The 19,110-nt window shown below is 34.4% G+C and overlaps 1 protein-coding gene across 1 annotated transcript in view; it reads right to left on the minus strand.

Moving 5' to 3' along the window:
• The window catches only part of CEP162 (centrosomal protein 162), a 128,099-nt gene that overhangs the window by 67,058 nt on the left and 41,931 nt on the right, over positions 1 to 19,110 (minus strand). The window contains exons 8-9 of the mRNA XM_051997340.1: positions 17,724 to 17,754; positions 17,179 to 17,295 (exon numbers count right to left, since the gene is read on the minus strand). Coding sequence (XP_051853300.1) covers positions 17,179 to 17,295; positions 17,724 to 17,754 — 148 coding nt within the window. The remainder of the gene's footprint in view (positions 1 to 17,178; positions 17,296 to 17,723; positions 17,755 to 19,110) is intronic.

The raw sequence follows: 19,110 nt of genomic DNA on the forward strand, positions 1-19,110 counted from the left end.
TCCTCTAAGTATACCCTTAACTACTCTGACAAAGTTTTTAAGAGTTACATGCATCAAATTTTCTGGCATTTTGATCAGAAATAATTGAAAATCTCCTATTTCATTAAATGTCCATCTTTTCCTCTTTACTGGATCTATTTTCCAGATCAGTTGTTTTTCCAATGAAAAACAACTTCTATTTTTTCATTTAAAAAAAAAGTTTTGTTTGACTGATTATTGATTGCTTATTCAGTCATTCACTTCTATTTCTTCAATTTTTATTTTTAGTGAATTATTTTCTTCCACTGGCTTTTTTAAAATCTCTTTTTGTATTTGGCCAATAGTACTTTTTACTTTTAACAGTTATTTTGTTCAGTGGATTTTTTTTTTCATTTTACCAATTCTATTCTTTAAGGAGATGTTTTTTTTCAGTATATTTTTCCCCCATTTTACCAAATTTACTTTTAAGACACCGTTTTCTTCAATTTCTATGCCTCCTTTTCCAAGGTACTGGGTTTTCCTCCTAAACTTTCATAACTTCTGCAATGCTCTTATTTCTTTCCCCCATTTTTCTTCTGTCTCTCTTTTAAAATCCTTTTTGAACTTTTCCAAGAGAACATTTTGAAGTGGAAACTAGTTCACATCCCCTTCTGAGGCATCACCTGAGGTCATTTTGCCTTTGCTGTCCTCTTCTGGGGTTTGTGTTTTGGTCTTCTCTGTCTCCACAGTAGTCTCTCACAGCAGAGCCTTTTTCACTTTTAAAATCATTTTTAAAAGTTGAGTTCTGCTCCTAGGGCACAGGGGAGAATGTTCTGAGTTTCCTCTGCTGGTTGACAGGGACTTCTCATGTCTGCACTAGGGCCAGTGCTGCAAGCTTCCCTTCTTCACTGAATGGCCTGGCCAAGTCCTGCTACTATGCTGATGTTCAAGGGCTCACAGTTTGTCTTCTATAGTTGTGCTGGAGGACTCACAGCTTTTCTGCTTTTCTACTGACATTCTGAACAAGGACAGAGCAGCCAACGCTGCTTTATTTTGGCTAACAACCTCTCACTAGATATCCCACACCAGGCCTCTTCGCCAAGTCTCTGTGCTGGCCACATGTTCTCCTGCCCAGTTAAGACAGACCTTTCCTGAAGTCCTTCCAAGATATCTTAAGCTGGAAAATTATTACATGCTGAATATTTGTGGGTTCTGTCACTCCCAAATTCATTCAGAGGCTTGATCTAGTGTTGTTTCTGAAGGAAGCTGGGAAAGAGCTCAGGCAATGTCTTGTTCAGTCTCCACCATCTTGGCTCCACTCCCAGAGATTTGTGATTCATCATAGGAATTCAAAGTGAAAGAGCTAGAGTTGAATGGGGCCTTGATTTCATCTAGGTCAACTACCTTAAAAATTTTATACACGAAGAAACTGAAGCCCAGAGAGATTAAGTCACTTGCTTAAAGTCACACAGATTAAGTCAGTGGTAGGTGTGATTCAAATTCAATTCCCATTACTTCATGTTCAGTGTTCACAGTTTCAAATTAATTTTAAAATATGTATTTCAAAATGACTTCTCTGTCTTTCAATATAAATGTTAACTCTTTGGAGCAAGCTCCCATGGTAAAATAGAAATATTGGATTCATATGTTATAGATTTACCTGTGACCTACTGTGTTACCCTGGGAAAAGTCACCTTTCTGGGCCTCAGACTTCAGTAAAGAAGGGATTACATTAGATGGCATGCTAACATTCCTCCAATTTATGGATGTGTTACCTTAGGAATATAGCTCATTTTTGGACAATCAATATATATTACTGATAAATGGAGTAACCTCTCTATAGCAAGTAGAGAAAATATGAATAAATGTATTGGCATGTCCCTTATATGGTAGATATGTTATTATATAATGTTATAAGATAGACTATCAGTAGTAAGTGTACTGATCATAGAAATACTAACAACAAAATGATGTTAATAACAGCTGACATTTATATAATGTTTTAAGATTTATAAAACATTCACTCTAAGTGCATTAACTCAATCACTTCTCAAAAGAATTATGAGGTATTATCCCCATTTTACAGGAAAAATGTTGAAAGATGGAGAGGTGAAATGATCAGTACAAAGTCATACTAGTGGAAAAGTTCTAAAAATAAGAACTGAACACAGGTTTCTCCTGACTCCACAGCAAGTGCTCTTTTTCCTACTATAATATGCTGCATCACAAATCCTGCAAACATAAGCCAACCCTTATGCAGGGGCTTGAGTCAATGTGTTTTTATTATGAAAAGTACTAAAAGTTAGCAATTGGTTTTTGTAGTCACACATTAACTTAGGCAAAAAAGCCAAAGCTCTACCACGAATCTATTTTAGCGCTCAAACACTATTCCTTTATTGATCCCTGTAGTTCTTGGCAGTCTTTCTTTATTGAAATAATTTTGCATTAACATATATGTTCCTGATATTTACTTACATGAATACATGGAGAAACAAGACTATTTTTTCCTCTTATTCCATGGCCATCCATATCTACTGCTTAATAAATGCTTGTTGATAAGAACTGATGAAATCTGGTCATGGCTAACATGGAAATATTTCCCTTTCTTTAGAGATAGAAGAGGATAGAGGAGAGAAAAAATGCTTGATAATTGAAAGAAAATATTTGTTAAACTGAATTGAATCTAGCTAAGCTACTATATAATATGAAAAAATATGCTGAGGCTATGTGTCTAAAAGAAAGTAGCACCTACTACCTTTCCTTTTAGAGTATTGTCTTTCATCTTTCAACAATCTGCCTTTTCTCAAGAACCAAGAAAGTTGATTGTAATGTTCTCTTCTCTAAAATATAATAGTTCTCTGGGAGCAGACTTCTTGCGGGGCTTCTGGAGGCAGCTTTAGTTTCAGTTCAGAGTAATAATCACCTCAAATGCAGCCAGGTTAAAGTCTAGTCCTTTATTGTTTCTTCCAAAATAGCCCAGTTAGCTTTCTTTGAAGCCTATCTCTTTCCTTGGTTCCAAGAGCTCCTGTTGCTAGTCCTTTGCTTCTTCCAGCTTCAGCCTCTCTTCTTCCGAATCCAAAAACCTCACAAAAGTGATATTTATGGAATGAATTGACTTCTCCCAGAGTGGGATTGTGGGTTCTCTGTGACTTGTGGATCTCCTGGAGTACCTATCAATTCCAGTGACTTAGCACCTTGTAAGAATCATAACAACAGTTGATGAGGGTGCTCTTCTTTTCTTGTTTCTCATATGTTAGTGCTATCTTAAGCCACGTGTCCTGTTCTACTAGAATGTGAACTCTATGAGAGCTGGAATTATATCTTACTTGGTAAATAGTAGCCACCTGATATAAAATTTAATTGAGTTGAAGTTAATGAAATTCTCACTTGACACTAAGGAAGACCAAGCAGCCAAATAATGGACATAAAATATCAATTTTACAAAAAGTATCTGTGCTTCCAGGTGTGAGAGTGGAAGCCTTCTTTATGCACCATCCAGCTATCTAATGATATCTTTTACACCCTTTCTGGATAATTCTTTTGTGGCAATAGACAACAACATATTCAGGCTCACCATGTTCCTTTCCACTGACCTGTGTATAACCTGTAACTTAAAATTCTTTAGAGACAATTTCACACTTTACAGGCAAACAGCATTGCTTAAGGAGTCCTGTGTTTAAAAAAATGATCCTTTATTTCAAGGAGGAACTTAGGGAAATTAAAAGATCCTCAAATACAATCCAATATGCTCATATTCAATTTTGGACCTATTTTACAACCAGTGTCTGTCAAAAATAAATGCCAACTCTTATCCATTGAAGTAGAGATCAGTTTAGATAAAAGATATTCTTCATCTACTTGTTTTTCCTGTGGAATAATTAGGCCTAAATCTTTTGAGTAACAATGAATCTCATTTAGGAGGCTTCTGCAATCTTCACAATGTTATCCATAAGAAGTATCTGGAGATCTTTACTATCTCTATAGAATCCCTCTTTCACTTAAGACCCTGCAATGAATATCTTTCATATGAATGATAAAAACTTTTGGTGATCAGCTGTCTCTCTACTCCTTGTGTGTTATTAAAAATTAATCATGAAACTTGTTTCTCATTTATAGCTATCAATGAATAATCTATGATTGAGACATAAGCATGGGAGACACCTTGTTGTAAAAATAAAATCCTTGAAGGCATTGTTTTTTGCTTTATTGAAATTATGTTTTTTCTATAGTAGACAAATATCAAGGACGGTGTGAAGAAAAAGTGAATTCTTGGCATAAGGGACAGACAAGCTGTGCAGAGGCATAGAGACTAGATGTGATATGTTGCATGGTATGTGAAAGATAGAAAGTAAACTAGTTCAGCTAGACTACAGGGAATATAGAGGGGTATTATGTGCACTAAATTTGGGGATTAAGCCAGATTGTGAAAGGTTTTTTCAAAATGTCAAACAGAGAACTTTGTGTTGGATTCTAGAAGCAATGGAGAAATCATTGGAGCAAGAAAGTAACAAAGTCATATTTATGCTTCAAGAATAACACTTTGTGATATTTGTGTAGCACGTGGGTCCTAAAGTATGAATTATAACATATGATCTGATGTAGACATTCCCTTTTTTATAATCTGGTGACTTATTCCCTCCTTATAATCCATTAAGGAAGAAGAAAACATGTAAAAAATGGTAGAGAGCTGAGGGAAACTGTCCTGTAGTTACAGTTGAGATTGTTATATTATATAACTGGTATATTAGTTTTAAAAATAGTTTCTTCTAAGAAGAGTTCCAGAAATGTTTTGAGCAAGATGATTCATCTGAAAGACAGCACTCATCAGGACAATTAAATTGTCATGTTTTGAATGAAAAATCTCAATACCATATGGTGAGTTCTCTTAATGAGTGCTTAAAAATAACTAAAAAAAATATAAAAAATACTATAACCTCCTAAAGCAACATTCAACAGATTGTATACACAGAAAAAAAAAAAACCCACCTGATAATACAGATTCAGGATCAAACTCAACTCTAAATATATATTTATGAGTTTGGCCATTCAATTACTGGCTTCTTAAGCTTTCTGACACTGAGAAACAACCATATAACGGGAAAGGAATCTACTAGTGTAAGACCAAAGGGGCTTCACAAAAAGTTAGTTGGTCAATACTAAAATCAGAAGTCTCTCTCTTTTTTGTGTATGTTTGAAAGAAATGTAATATTGAATACATAGGGATACTTGAGTAACCTTAAGACTTTCCCTTGCGAATAACAAGGGAAAGTTAGTGGGTATTCTAATTGGTGCTCACATCCACTGAATGTAATGTCCTGATGGGACTAGGTACATCAATATACAACCATTTCACCACTACAGATAATCAACAGAACTGGGTCCCAAGCTTGAGAAATTAAGAAACATGGGCCCTGAAAAGTCAAATATAATACAGTAACAACATTGTTCAGGAAGCAATATTATGATTAGGGACATGCTATCACTCACTATTGTTTCTGGGGTAGTAGCACCAAAATTATAACCTACTTAATAACAACTTAATTAAAAACTTAAAAATTATGGAGGAGGGATAAAAAACTTTAAAAAAATGTCACCTTTTAAGGGAGTATTTCTTTTTTTCATCTTACATCTACTCTTGTCTTCCTCCATTTTGTGTACAAAAATCATAAAGGGGTACATGTCATTGTCACTGTTTCTCAGATGAAGATACTTCAAAAGATTAATTAGGATATCAGGATTAGTTATCACTATCTTTCACTATCGGGACCCTCAAGTTACTCTTCTACTGCTGTTTGAGGTTCCCCTAATTAGGTCTAATTTGAATCAATTACAAGGGTTCATAGCTGACACTAAGGAGTTAAGCAAAAGAATTAGACTAAGTCAACGATCAAAGAAAATAGGCCCTTTTATTAGGCATGTTTAAGGAAAGCTTTGTAGTTTCACTGGTCCCAAAGGAACATAGGTAGGTAAGCATATAATAAGTGAAGTATATAGTACAAGGGTATCTCAGTGACTCCCTTACATGGGAATTGCCAGCCAAAATAGTATAGTCCACCAATTCTATCCCCATGGTACAGAATCTCACACCTCCCAACAGTAGAACTGGGAAGAGTTATACAACAACTAGTGAAAGCTATACAATGAGAGATGTTACTAGAGAGTATAAGGTATGAATTCAGTAGGTGGTAAGTAGAGAGAGTCAACAGTAGGCTCCTGGGTCCATAATTCACAGCATCTAAGAGATTTCAGGGACCATGGCAGATTTAGAATCAGAGCACCTTTATTATACTGCAGAGAGGGGAGGGGTCCTGTTCAAGCAGATCTCATTGGTGTCCCACTTCTGAGGTCATAGGTAGAGATAATGAAATCAGCAAAGAATCTGGAAGTTTCTAGCCAGCAGTGTTCCAAGTATAAAAGTTTTAAAGTACAGGGGTTTCAGATAAGGGAGGTGGTCAAAAGGAAAGAGAAAGAATAGGCCAGAAAAAAATAGATGTTTTCCTAGACTAAAATAGAGATCAAAGAATGAAAACTTCTATGCAGATGAAACTATGTATTTTAAAGGCAAGTATGCCTTATAAAACAATATATTGCAAGGAGAAGCTTCTTATATAGCATATCCATATAAGCAGATCAAAAAAGTAGAAGCTTTCTTGTTTCAAACATAAAAACAAAACAAAAAAAGAACTTTAAAGTCCTTGCTTTGCAATGTGGAAAACTAAAAAAAAAAAAAAAAAAAAAAAAAAAAAGAAAAAGAAGACAGCTAATGGGGCATTACAGCATCCTGGACTGAATATTGGCCTTTGATTCAGGATGACCTGAATTCATGTCTAACCTGTGACCAAGACTAGCTGTGTCACCCTGGGTTGCTTCTTTATACACGAAGAAACTCTCTAAGATTCTGAGTTGCAAATGTACACTGAAAAAGTGAGTCTCCTTACTGAAAGAGTACCCCATATCAATGAAATCACAGATGACAACAAATGGAAGAGGGAGCAGCAAAACAAATATGTCTGAATCATTTTTTCCAAGATACTTCCAAAGTAGATGCTTATCAAAATTAACTCACGAATTCTATGATCCTGATGAGTCATAAATTAAAAGAAAAATAAGGTAAGAATTATGAACACATGAACTTTGTATACAGTAGGATATGTCTGTTTGGCTTTTTGTTGGAGGAAGAAGAGGGGGAAATGTGTAATTTAATTATAGGAAACTCCCAATTGGAACACTCTTCACTGATACAGTTTAACAACTTTTGTAACTAATCTCAGAGAGCTTCATGGAGAATCCAATGGTTAAATAATCTGACCAAGGTAACATGGTCAGGATACACAAGACATAGTGCTTGAATCCAAGAGATGACTCCAAGGCTGGTTGTCTCTTAAGGACTAAATATTATTTAAAGGGAAAAGTTAGTGTTGCCTTGTTTCCGTCATACAGCGTTCAGAAAACTTGATTTTATATAGTGTATGGGTACATATTTTATAGCTAATTAGGTATGTAGTCATTTTTATTTTTAAAAAATACAGATATAACACTGCTTGTCTTCTAAATGGATGGGGAAGAGATTGAAGGGAGGGAGAGAAATTGAAAGTTTTTTTTTTTTTTTAATGATGAATGTTAAAACGTATAAGATTGGCTAGATATCAGGAAAAGATAACAATAAGTACTGAAGGGGATGTGGGAAAACTGGAATACTAATGCATTGTTGGTGGAGTTGTGAATTGATTCAACCATTCTGGAGAACAATTTGGATCTATACTCAAAGAGCTAAAAACTGCATATCCTTTTAAGTGGTCTAACTACTGGGTTTCTATCCCAAAGAAATCATAAAAGAGGAGAAAACAACTCCCATGCAATAATGTTTGTAGTTGTTCTTTTTTGTGGTGGCAAGGAACTGGGAATTGAGTGGATGCCCACAGATGGGGGAATGGCTGAATAAATTATGGCAAGTGAATGTAATGGATTATTATTGTTTTCTAAAAAATGATAAGCAGACTGATTTCAGAAAAGTCTGAAAAGACTTACATGAGCTAAATAAGTGAGTGAGCAGAATCAGGAGAAACTGTACACAGTAACAGCAAGATTATTTGATGATAACTATGATAGACTCAATTCTTTTCAGCAATATAGTGACTGAAGACAATTTCAATATATCTGGGATAGAAATGCCATCTGCATCCAGAGAACTATAGAGACTGAATGCGAATCAAAGAATACCACTTTACCTTTTTTTGTTGCCTGACTTTTTTTCTCATGATTTTTACCTTTTGTTCTGATTTTCCTTGTACAACATGGCTAATATGGAAATATGTTTAAAATGATTTTGTGTGTGTGTGTGTGTGTGTGTGTGTGTAACCTATATTAGACTTCCTGCTGTCTTGGGGAGCGGGAGAAGTAAAGAAGAGAGGAAAAAAAATTAGAACTCAAAATCTTACAAAAATGAATGTTGAAAACCATTTTTATATGTAATTGGAAAAATACTAAAGTACTTTTAAAAAGAAACAAAAAATAAAAAAAGAGCATAAAATGTGTTCAAGGACACAATACTCTTATTATTCTATTATGAAATAGTTATTATAGGAAAATCAGAGTCAGCAGCCTTCATTTTTATTTGTACCACTTTTTCCAAAAAGTAAATCTGCTATGAGTGGGGGTCTGGGAGTATATATTTTTCTCACATAATTTTCACATTCTTAATAAAATTGTAATCACAAAATATAAATAAGAAAAATATTTTATTAAAACAATACATTCTGAATTAAAAAAAATTAAACTGAATGTCTGCTTTTTAATTTTGTTATTTCCTTCCTCATGGAGAAATAAAAACTATTCTGTATTACTTGAACTGATTAATCTGTTTGCTATCTTAATACTCAAAGATAACATAAAAGAGCCAAATTATCAAAAAAAAATCTAATGAAAAATATGCTCTCAAAGTTATGCCTACATTTTGGGGTTTTTTTAAGCCTAGGGGAAATTCAATTCAATTTTACATTTATTAAGCATCTACTAAGTGACAGCAACAATGAAAAGTATAATTTCTGTCCTCAAGGAACTTATATTCTATTGAAGTTTGAAAATATATACAGATAAATACTTAATCTGACATAACATAGGGAAGAGACAGAATGTTAACAACTGTTCAATTTAACTAAGCTCTACAAGAAGACAAGAATTTTGGGAGGTAAAAGGGATCAGGAAAGGAGGAAAACATTCCAAGCATGTATAAAGGAAGAAATAAGAAATAGAATGTTGAGTTCAGGACCTAGCAAGGTCAATTTGATTAGAATATAAAATCTGTGAGAAGTAGTGAAAAAAAAATTAAAAGTGACATGACATTAACAGATCTGTGCCTTAGGAAGATTATTTTGTCAGCTGTGGAAGATGGAATGGAATGAGGAGAAAATGGAAGAAAACATCAGGAAGCTTTGGAAATAGTCTTGGGTGACAGTCTAGGGTGGTGGTTGTATTAATAGTAAAAAGAGGATAGATATGAAACATGTGACAGTAGGAGCAACAATTCCTGGTAACTACTGGAATGAATATAGGAGGTTAAGAAGAAGAAACAGTTAAGAATGATCTCAAGGTTTTAAATTTTAATGACTAGAAGTTGTGATACCCTTGATAGAAACAGGCAAGTTTGGCGAAAGGGTAGTTTTAAAGAGAAAGATAATGAGTTTGATTTTGGACATAATGAATTTGAGATAGTAACAGGAAACATCAAGATGGAGCTGTCCAGTAATATGGGGTCTGAGCTCATCAGAGATTAGAAGAATACAAAGTCTGGTGAGAAAAAGAATGACATAGAGCAATCGACTCTTCTTTCTATAATCAGCATACTACTTTCTCCAAAGTTACTAATGATTCCTTAATTGCTGAATTGAATGTTTTTTTCTCAGTCTTCATATTTCTGAACAACTCTATTGCTATTGACATTGCTGATTACCCTCTTTTCCCAGTTAGTCTTTACTCTCTAAGTTTCTATTACAATGCTTTTTCCTGGTTCTCCTCCAATCTGCTAGATCAATTCTTTTCTGTCTTCTTCACTGACTCTTTACTCCCATTACACTTGATAGCCATGAATGTCCCTGAAGTGTCTGTCCTGGCTCTCTTCTTCCTCTACATTATTTAACTTGGTGATCTAATCAGTTACCATGGTTTCAATTATCATCTGTATACAAATGATTCAGATCTTACTCATCTAGCTTTAACTCCTCCAATTTCATATTCCCAAGTATCTTTTAGATATCTTCAACTGAATATCTATATGCACCTTAAACTAAGTATGTCTAAATCTGAATGATTTCCCCTCCCCAAACTCTCCCCTCTTCTTAACTTGTCTATTGCTGCTAAAGGCATCTTAATCTTACAATCTAGATAAGTCACCTTAGAGTACATTTTCCCAACCCCACCATGTCAAATCATGGTCAAGTTCTGCTGTTTCTATCTCTTGTGCCTGTCCTCCTTCTTTCATCTGAAACTACCTGTAAAGGGCAGAACTTTGGAGAAATATATTTAAGACTCAGTATGATTGATTTAAACAAGATGTTAACTCAGTGGAATTGATAAGACAATGGTTATCTAGTTTAGCTTGTGAGTTCTCTAGTTCAGTATGATTGCCCTAGTAATATAATGATTGGTTTATACTCAGTGTACTGTAATGATGTAATTATAATAGAACATATAAACTGGGACAAACTCAGCCAGAGACAGACTGGGAGGAGATAGAACTGGAGACTGGAGCTCAAGCTCTCGGATTCAGAGAGACTTCAAGATAGAGCCCTTCATGGCGGCTCTCCTGCTTTCTCCACTGAGACCAAGTCCCTTCTGAAGGCCTTCCAGAAAGCTAGCCAGGTTCCAGGTGAAGGAGACAGACTGTGAAGGAGATAATTAAGAATATGGACTTTATTTCTGACTATTCTCATAGTGATTACTCTGCTGAAAAGAAGGCTGGTCCCAAGACCTCCAGGAAGCTGACCAGAACTACAGATGAGGTCTTAGGTGGTAACTAGATGAATTGTCAGAGAGAGCTTAAGGTGTTGATGAGATTATAATATTTCCTGAAGTAAGCAAGAAAGGGCACTTATGATCTGCTCACCCTATGGAGATTTTAGGTAATCCCACCTTATTGTATCCAATCAGAAAGCCAAGTTATGATGCCAAACCCTCTGAGGTGAAATTTCCATGTCTGTCCGTGGCCTATGCCATCTTTGTCGAACCTCTTTTGGGGTTAGCTTGCCATGGTTTTCTGTCTCATGATGTCTTTCTCCACACCCTTTCCCCTATGTCTTATGGTGACTTTCTCTACATGAGATAAAATACTTCTTTATTTTGTCCGTAACTTCTTCTCATAAATATATCTTTTGGCAATGAGAAAGTCATTGCTACCCAGGACGTCATCACTACTACCATCTGGTGAAGTTCCTCATCACCTACAGCATAGACTATTGTAAAAACTGGTTGACTGGTCTCTTTGCTTCAGGTCTCTTCCTACTTTATACTGGCCTCCATTTAACTATCAAATTGACCTTCCTTAAGTACAGATCTACCCCTATTCTCCTCCCTCCCCATTCTGAACTCTATTCAGGAAATTCCAATGGCTCCCCATCAATTCCAAAAATCAAGCATAAAATTCTATTTGTCTTTCAAAGTCCTAAAGCTAGCTACTTCCTACCTGGCAAGTCTTCTTACATCTTAATTACCCCCATTCCCCATCCTGACTATATATATTATTCAGTCCAGTGGCATTGACCTCTTAGCAGTTTCTACAAACCAGACACTCCATTTCCCAACTCTAGGCCTTTTCTCCAGCTGTCCCTCAAGCCTAGAAGACTTTCCTTGCTCATTTTTGCTTCCAGGCTTCTCTGGTTTCTTTTAGCTCTCAGCTATCCTACCTTATAGGAACACTTTATCAATAAATTCTAGTGTTTTCTTTCTGTTGATTACTTCCTAATGTAGCTAATCTATACATAATTGTTTGCATCTCTATCAGATTAAGAGTTTATAGGGAACAAATATTGTCTTAGATTTTCTTTATATTCCTAGTTCTTAGTACAGTACTTGGCACATAGATGCTTAATAAATGTATACTGACTGAATGAATTTAAAGCTACTTCCACTTTCTGTTATGAGACTAGATTAATATTTTTATTGCATAGTTGTCTGCAAATGCTTACTTCTCTATTTCTAAACCTACCCTGCCAACCACTCCCTTATCTTGTCCCTCAAGCCTTTCCCTTTGCTTTCATGTTTCTATCTGAATTTAAAAGACATTCATAACCTTCTAAATATGTTGTTCCCTTTTTATCCCATTCCCATTAATCTACATACCCTTCTATACACCCCCAGTTTCCCTCATCCACTTATTTCGTTATAAATTTAGAAGACTTTTATTCCTTTCTAAATGTATATTGCGCTTCTCTTTAACCCAGATCTGATATGAATAGGGCTCCTTCTAAAAAATCCTTCCCCTTAAATTTTCCCCCTCCCCCTCTCTCCTTACCCTCTTCTTTCTGAATTTAGAAGACTTTTATCTCTCTCTCGATAGTGTTTTCTTTTTAACCCATTCCTGATGAATAGGGTTCCAGAATAAATAACTCTCCTCCCCCATCTAATTCCTCTATATCAGTTCTTTCTCTAGCACCTCATTTGCATAAGATAATTATTTTTTACCTGTTCCTATAGGATTTTGCTTTTTAGAATCACACCATACTCAGCTTTATCTTAATCTTTCTTTCAAACTACCCAATTACTAATGACAATCAGAGATACATGGTTTACACTTCCATGTGTAAAATATAGTTTTCCCTTTTAATAAGTCTCCTGAAATTAGTTTTTAATAATAACATATTTCTCTTGGATTTTTTATGTTAAATTTTCATTAAGTTCAGGTCTTTTTGTAACAAAATCCTGAAAGTTTGTCATTTCAATGAATATATTTTTCCCCCCATTAAGGATTACATTTAACTTTGCTGAGTATGAGCTGCAATCCCAGTTCCTTTGTTATTTGATATGTAGTGCTCCAAGATCTGGGGTCTTTAATGTCACTACTTCTATGTCTTATATGATTCTAATTGTGTCTCCACCATATTTGAATTACTTTTTTTTCTTTTTTGCTCATAATATTTTCTCCTTGACCTATGGGTTTCAGAATTATTTGGCTATAATATTCCTGTAGGTTTTCCTTGTAGATTTCAGGTAGTGATGAGTGAAAATTTTTTTTTTTTTCTATTTCTACTTTTCCCTCTTGTTCCAACACTTCAGGACAATTTTCTTGAATTATTTCTTGTTCTACTATATCAAGACTTTTTTGATCATAGCTTTAAATCTGATTTTAAGGGTTTCTCTTTTTGTTCTGTTTTCCAGATAAGTTGTTTTTCTTCTTTTAATAGCATTTTATTTTCAAAATATATGCAAAGATAGTTTTCAACATTCACCCTTGCAAAATCTTGTGTTCCAAATTTTTCTCCCTCTCTTCCTCCCACACTCTTCTCTAGACAAAATACTATGCTTTGATCCACATTCAATCCCCACAGTTCTCTCTCTGATTGCAGATGGCTCTCTCTCCATCATAAGTCTATTGGAATTGGCCTGAATCACCTCACTGTTGAAAAGAGCCAAATCTATCACAGTTGATCATCACAATCTTGCTGTTCATGTGTACAATGTTCTCTTGACTCTATTCATTTAGCTTAGCATCAGTTCATGTAAGTCTCTCTAGGCCTCTCTGAAATCATCCTGCTGATTGTTTCTTATAGAACAATAATATTCCATAACATTCATATAACATACCAGTCAGCCATTCTCCAACTGATGGACATCCACTCAGTTTCTGTTGGAATCTTTACAAACTGTTAAGTCATTAGAGTTGATAGAGACAATAATTATCTAATTTAGCATCGTTCAGTATCACTGATCTGATCTTACAAGAAGATGTTTTGGGCCAGAACCTGAAACAAGACACTAAGTAGAACTAATTAATACAATGCTTGTGTTCACACCTTTACTCATTGGAGTTCACACGTTTGGGAGATTTCAGGATTTAGTATGAGATATCCAAATTCACACCTCCCTTGAAGCTCTTAGGGCCAGAGAGCACGCTGGGAGATATCCCACAATCCCACTTTCTCATATATAAGAAACAGACAGAGGCTCTTGGAGACAATTCAGATGAATTTAGACTGAGAGGGGAGCATCAAGTGAATTTAGCCAGAAGCCCTCTCTGAGTGAGGAGTTTTACTTCGGAACATTGACGAGCATCGGAGAGGAGCACTCTGGGAGATTGAGAGCCAGAAGCCCTCTCTCAGAGGCCAGACAGATTCACCTTTGTGCGGGCTGGGCTGAAGGACAAACCTTTGGATTTGGAGACATTCGGAGGGAGCTCTTGGATCCAAGCAGAGAGATATGCCTCTAAGCTAATCGGGCTATATTGGAGGCAACAAAAGATCTGAACTTTTATCACCTGGCTGCGTTTTGAGGTGATTATTACTTTCAACTGCAACTAAGGCTGCCTCCAGAAAACCTCCCCAAGAAACCCGCTCACCCAGAGAAAACTATTATATTTTTTTAAAGAAGAACAAAAACACCACAAGTTTCCAGTTCCCTGACACTACAAAAAGGGCTGTTACAAATATTTTTGCCCATGTGGGATCTTTTCCCTTTTTTTAATGATCTCTTTGGGATACAGGCCCAATAAAGATTTGTTTTTCTTATGAGATGTTTCACATTACATTTTTTCATTCTTTACATTTTATTACTTTTTTTTGTCTCATAACTTTGTTGGCTTCTTCTCCTTGCCCAATTCTAGTTTTCAGAATATGATTTTCTTCTCTTTTTCCAGTTGATTGAATTTTCTTTCAATAATCTTGTTCTTGGATTTTTAAAAAATGTTTCCTTAATTTCTCTCATTTGATTTTTAAAGTCTTTTTTGAGTTCCTCTATGAATTCTTTTTGGGTAAGTGAACCTTTGACATTAGTCTTTGGCATATTAGAGGCTTTTTTTGCTTGAGCATCCTCCTCTGAAGACGGATTTCTCATCTTCTCTACTCCCATAGTATTTTTCTGTGGCTAGATTCTTTCTTTTTTGCTTACTCATTTTAGAAAATAATAGCAGTCTGTTACTGTAATTATCTCCAATTTTGGGATATAGTACTTCTTGTCTTAGGTCCTCCAGTTCTCCCCTCTGGCCTGGAATTCTTAACCAAGAATTTCACCCTCCTGTTTAGTATCCACAGTCAGCAATATTCCTACCCCACTGCTTATGTACTTAATAGGGTTGTGTGCTGGTTCCTTCTTCCCTGGCCACCTCTTGGCAGCACAGCAGGGCCTGGTGTTCTTTATCAGCAGAGGTATTCTTGATCTTCTAGGTCCTAAAGTCTAACTCCCCACGCTATCTAGAAATAAAAATTCCTGTGGCTGGGACCGAGACTACCTGCCAACCCAGCTAAACTCCAGGGCTCTTGCTGTTTCAGTGGAACTAGACTGGAAGTGTTTACATTTCACAAAGAGCAGACTTCCATATTGGTATCTTTCTTTGGATTTTTGCCAGTTGTCCCAGAAGGACTACTGTTCTGCAACAACTTTTGCTTATTTTTGCTGTTCTACATTCACCCTGCGTTGCTATTTTATCTTGTTTGTGAGGCAAATCTGGAGAGTTTGGAATTTTCCCCAAACCTACTACTTTTATTGGATTATTGTATATGTCTTATGACTCAATTAATTTTTCTTTATGAATTTAGATGCTAAGGCATTTGGAGCCTTAGCTCCAATTTTGGTATTAATTGTCTATCTCTATACTGTGAATTTTAATTTTGTCCAATAGCATGATTACAATATCTACTTGTTGTATTTACCTCATGCATGGTAAATTTTATATTAGATTCTCATTTTTATTCTGTCTTTTGTCTTAGCAGGCCACAAATTCTTCTATTGGTTTTCTTTTCACTTCTTTTAAGATTCTCATTTCTCTCTTGAATCATTTGGGAACATCTTGCAGCAATTCTATGTTCCCTTGGTAATACATAGGGACCTCAATTTCAATAGGTATTGCTTCAATTTTATTTTCCTTTCAATTTTTATTTAGAGATGTTAGAAGTCCTTTAGCTGTTGTGGTAGCCTTCTGGTTTTAATATGTTACCTGTTGATTTATTCACATATGCTTTATCAGAGATTTTCAAGTTAAGTTTTCTTTTCCCTGAGATTGTTGGTGATTTTTGTTTCATTTTTTTCTATTACCCTATCACTCACTTTCTGACTCTCTTTGTTGGTTATGTAATTGAATATATGTTTTTATCTTATTACCTCTCACATATGTATATATATCCCATGGATCTGAGACTATATGTGAATATTGTTATATGTTATGGTTTTCTAAATACAAGAGGAGTTCCTACTGAATAGATTAAAAATAGTTCAAATCCAAGAACACCTAAAGTCATAGTACTAAAATAGGTAGTTTTATATAAACTGTTGATTTTTCTTTTTAATCATATTCTATATGTATCAACCAATTTTTAACTGAGCTTGAGGAAAGCATTTTTCCATTTTTCTCACCTCATCACAACATGTTCCAGAAATTTCAATCGATTTTATATATTTCAGGTCACAAGTGATTATAGAATTAGATGGAAAATGTTCAATATCAAAGTAAAAACTATTCCACTTTGTAAGTTAGGAAACGACGGCCCAGGAAACTGTCAGTTGTTCATAAACAGAATTTGAACCCAAGTCTTTTGACTCCAGAATCACTATTCTTTTAGATGTGATCTGATAGCTATCTTCCCATTCTGTAATGTGTCTCTGAGGACAAATCATTTAACTTATCTGCACTTCAGTTTTCTCATCTAAAAAATCAAGAGATTCACTGAAATAAATCTTTCTAGGGCACCTTCAAGCTCTAAAGCTGATTCTCTGAGGTATGGAGTAGAAAAGCATCACTCTACTTCTTCTCCCTAAACACTAAACAGTGAAAGAGCCAGCACATACAAAGAAGAGAAAACAATCTCAAGTTCAGATCAAAGATTTTAATGACTCAAGCAATATCTATTAGTATGCAAAATAGAATAACAGAAGTTATGTGATGGAAATGTTTAAATCTATGTATTATCAAACCCTTAAAGTTTTAATAGCAATGTTTTAGAGATGAAGTCGCAATCACAAAATGAAAATTTTTTAAAAGCTGATTATTTAGAAAGGAGACAACTTTAAAAACATCATTACCTGTCCCAGTCATTTCATTATCATTGATATCTGTTTGTGCCAGTAATTTGGTTGTTATTTTATCTTGAGAATCCACTTCAACCTCGCCAACTGAATCTAATGAATCCAGCAGCATGACTAAAAGAATGTGAGGGAAAAGTGAAATTAAAAAGGACAATTTGTGATTCTTTAGATACTAATAAGAGCATTTGGGTCACATATTTTGTACATACCAAACAGAATAAAAATGCTTATAGATAGATAAAATATACATATTGTATAACAAACCTGACATGATTATGTACATTTTATATTTTAGGAATGAGGATAAAATAATGATCGCCTCTTTTATTTCTATTAATAATAAAATGGAAATTATTTTAAAATATATTTAAACTTGAATTAGTTATAAGGAATATGTTATTGATAAAATGTACAGAATATCATTCCCTGTGTTAAGATACTTATTTTTCTAGAATGTTTCATTTGTGGTTCTGTTCATAGGAACATAAGCAAACTAATTTTGTTGAACAATTATATAATCTTAGATAATAAAAGTTACTCACCATTGGCTAGCATGCCAGTTTTCTCTTTTTTCTAAATTAAAAGAGAAAAAGTATAAATTAAAATAGAAATTTAAAAATTAGTATGATATTACTAACACTCATATCAAAACCTGAACATGATAGAAAAAACTCCTTTTTTCTATTTCTTGGAATATGAATGAATCTGTACCTAATTGTTAAAGGAATGCTATGACAGTTAAAACTATTTTCTTTAAATATTTTCCTCTACAACATAAACTAAATTAGTAACATATAACAAGCATGAATAGACCCCCAAGAAAATATCCAAAGAATAGAAACATCTAAAATACAGTTATCCCAATTGGAATATGATTGTATTTCAGTATACTAAAGAGACAGGACAATTATAATGCATATAAGAGGAGGAATCATTGAAATTCAGATTTAATCAAATAATTTCATTTTCAGATGAAGAAACTGAAGTACAAAATAAAGAAGTATTTGTCCAGGGTCATTCAGTTAGTTAGCAGAAGAGCTGCGATTAGAAACCATTTCTCTTGGCTTACAAAATTAAGTGTTCTTATACTGAAAAAAAAAAAAAGAATAGGATGCTATCATCATAATTCAGTATCACAGATCAGAAGAGAAGGAAATTATCTTAGAAGTCATTTTAATCTAGCTTCTACATGAGAGAGCCTCCCTACTTACAACATAGTTGACAGAAGACATTACCTTCAGTCAATGGGCACTGACTATTTCCTGGAGACAATCGAAAACTTTATAGAAATAAAGTTCTTCCTTTTGTTATATCAAAATGTCTCTCTATTTTTCCAACTCAACAATAACTTGATATATTGAACAACACAGAACCAATCTGCTTCCCTCTTCTCTATGACAGCCCTTCAAATAATTGACAACTATCATTTCTTTCTCTCCTCTTCTCCAGATAAAGCAAATCAGTTTTTTTCAAACTTTTTTTCATAGGATACAATTTACTATAATTTTACTACCATGATCACATGGTATTTTACATCTTCCTTTGTTAGTTTCTCCTAAAAGAATCTGACATGCAAAAGTTGAATAGTTATAGATAAAAGGACCAATCTAGAAAATAATAAAATTATGTTTTTCATTCTAAATATTATAACAAATTAACAAGTATATAACATTTTTAAGTTTGTAAAGCACTTTACATACGTAATGATGATAATCAGGTGAGCCTTCCTGATTTGAACTGGGGAAATTTATGGAACATGTATGAGAATGGGCTAGCATACTGGCATATGCTAAAAAGAATATGCTCAATCAAGCTCTGATTCCTGGATGGTGCCTGTGAATGAGAATTAACACTGAGAAAGGAAGGGTAATTCATTTAGTAAACTTTTAAGAGAAATAACTATATTTGCCATAGTTTTCTCTTTTCTTT

Source organism: Antechinus flavipes, chromosome 4 (assembly GCF_016432865.1).
Source record: "Antechinus flavipes isolate AdamAnt ecotype Samford, QLD, Australia chromosome 4, AdamAnt_v2, whole genome shotgun sequence".
In the NCBI taxonomy this organism is placed as follows: domain Eukaryota; kingdom Metazoa; phylum Chordata; class Mammalia; order Dasyuromorphia; family Dasyuridae; genus Antechinus; species Antechinus flavipes.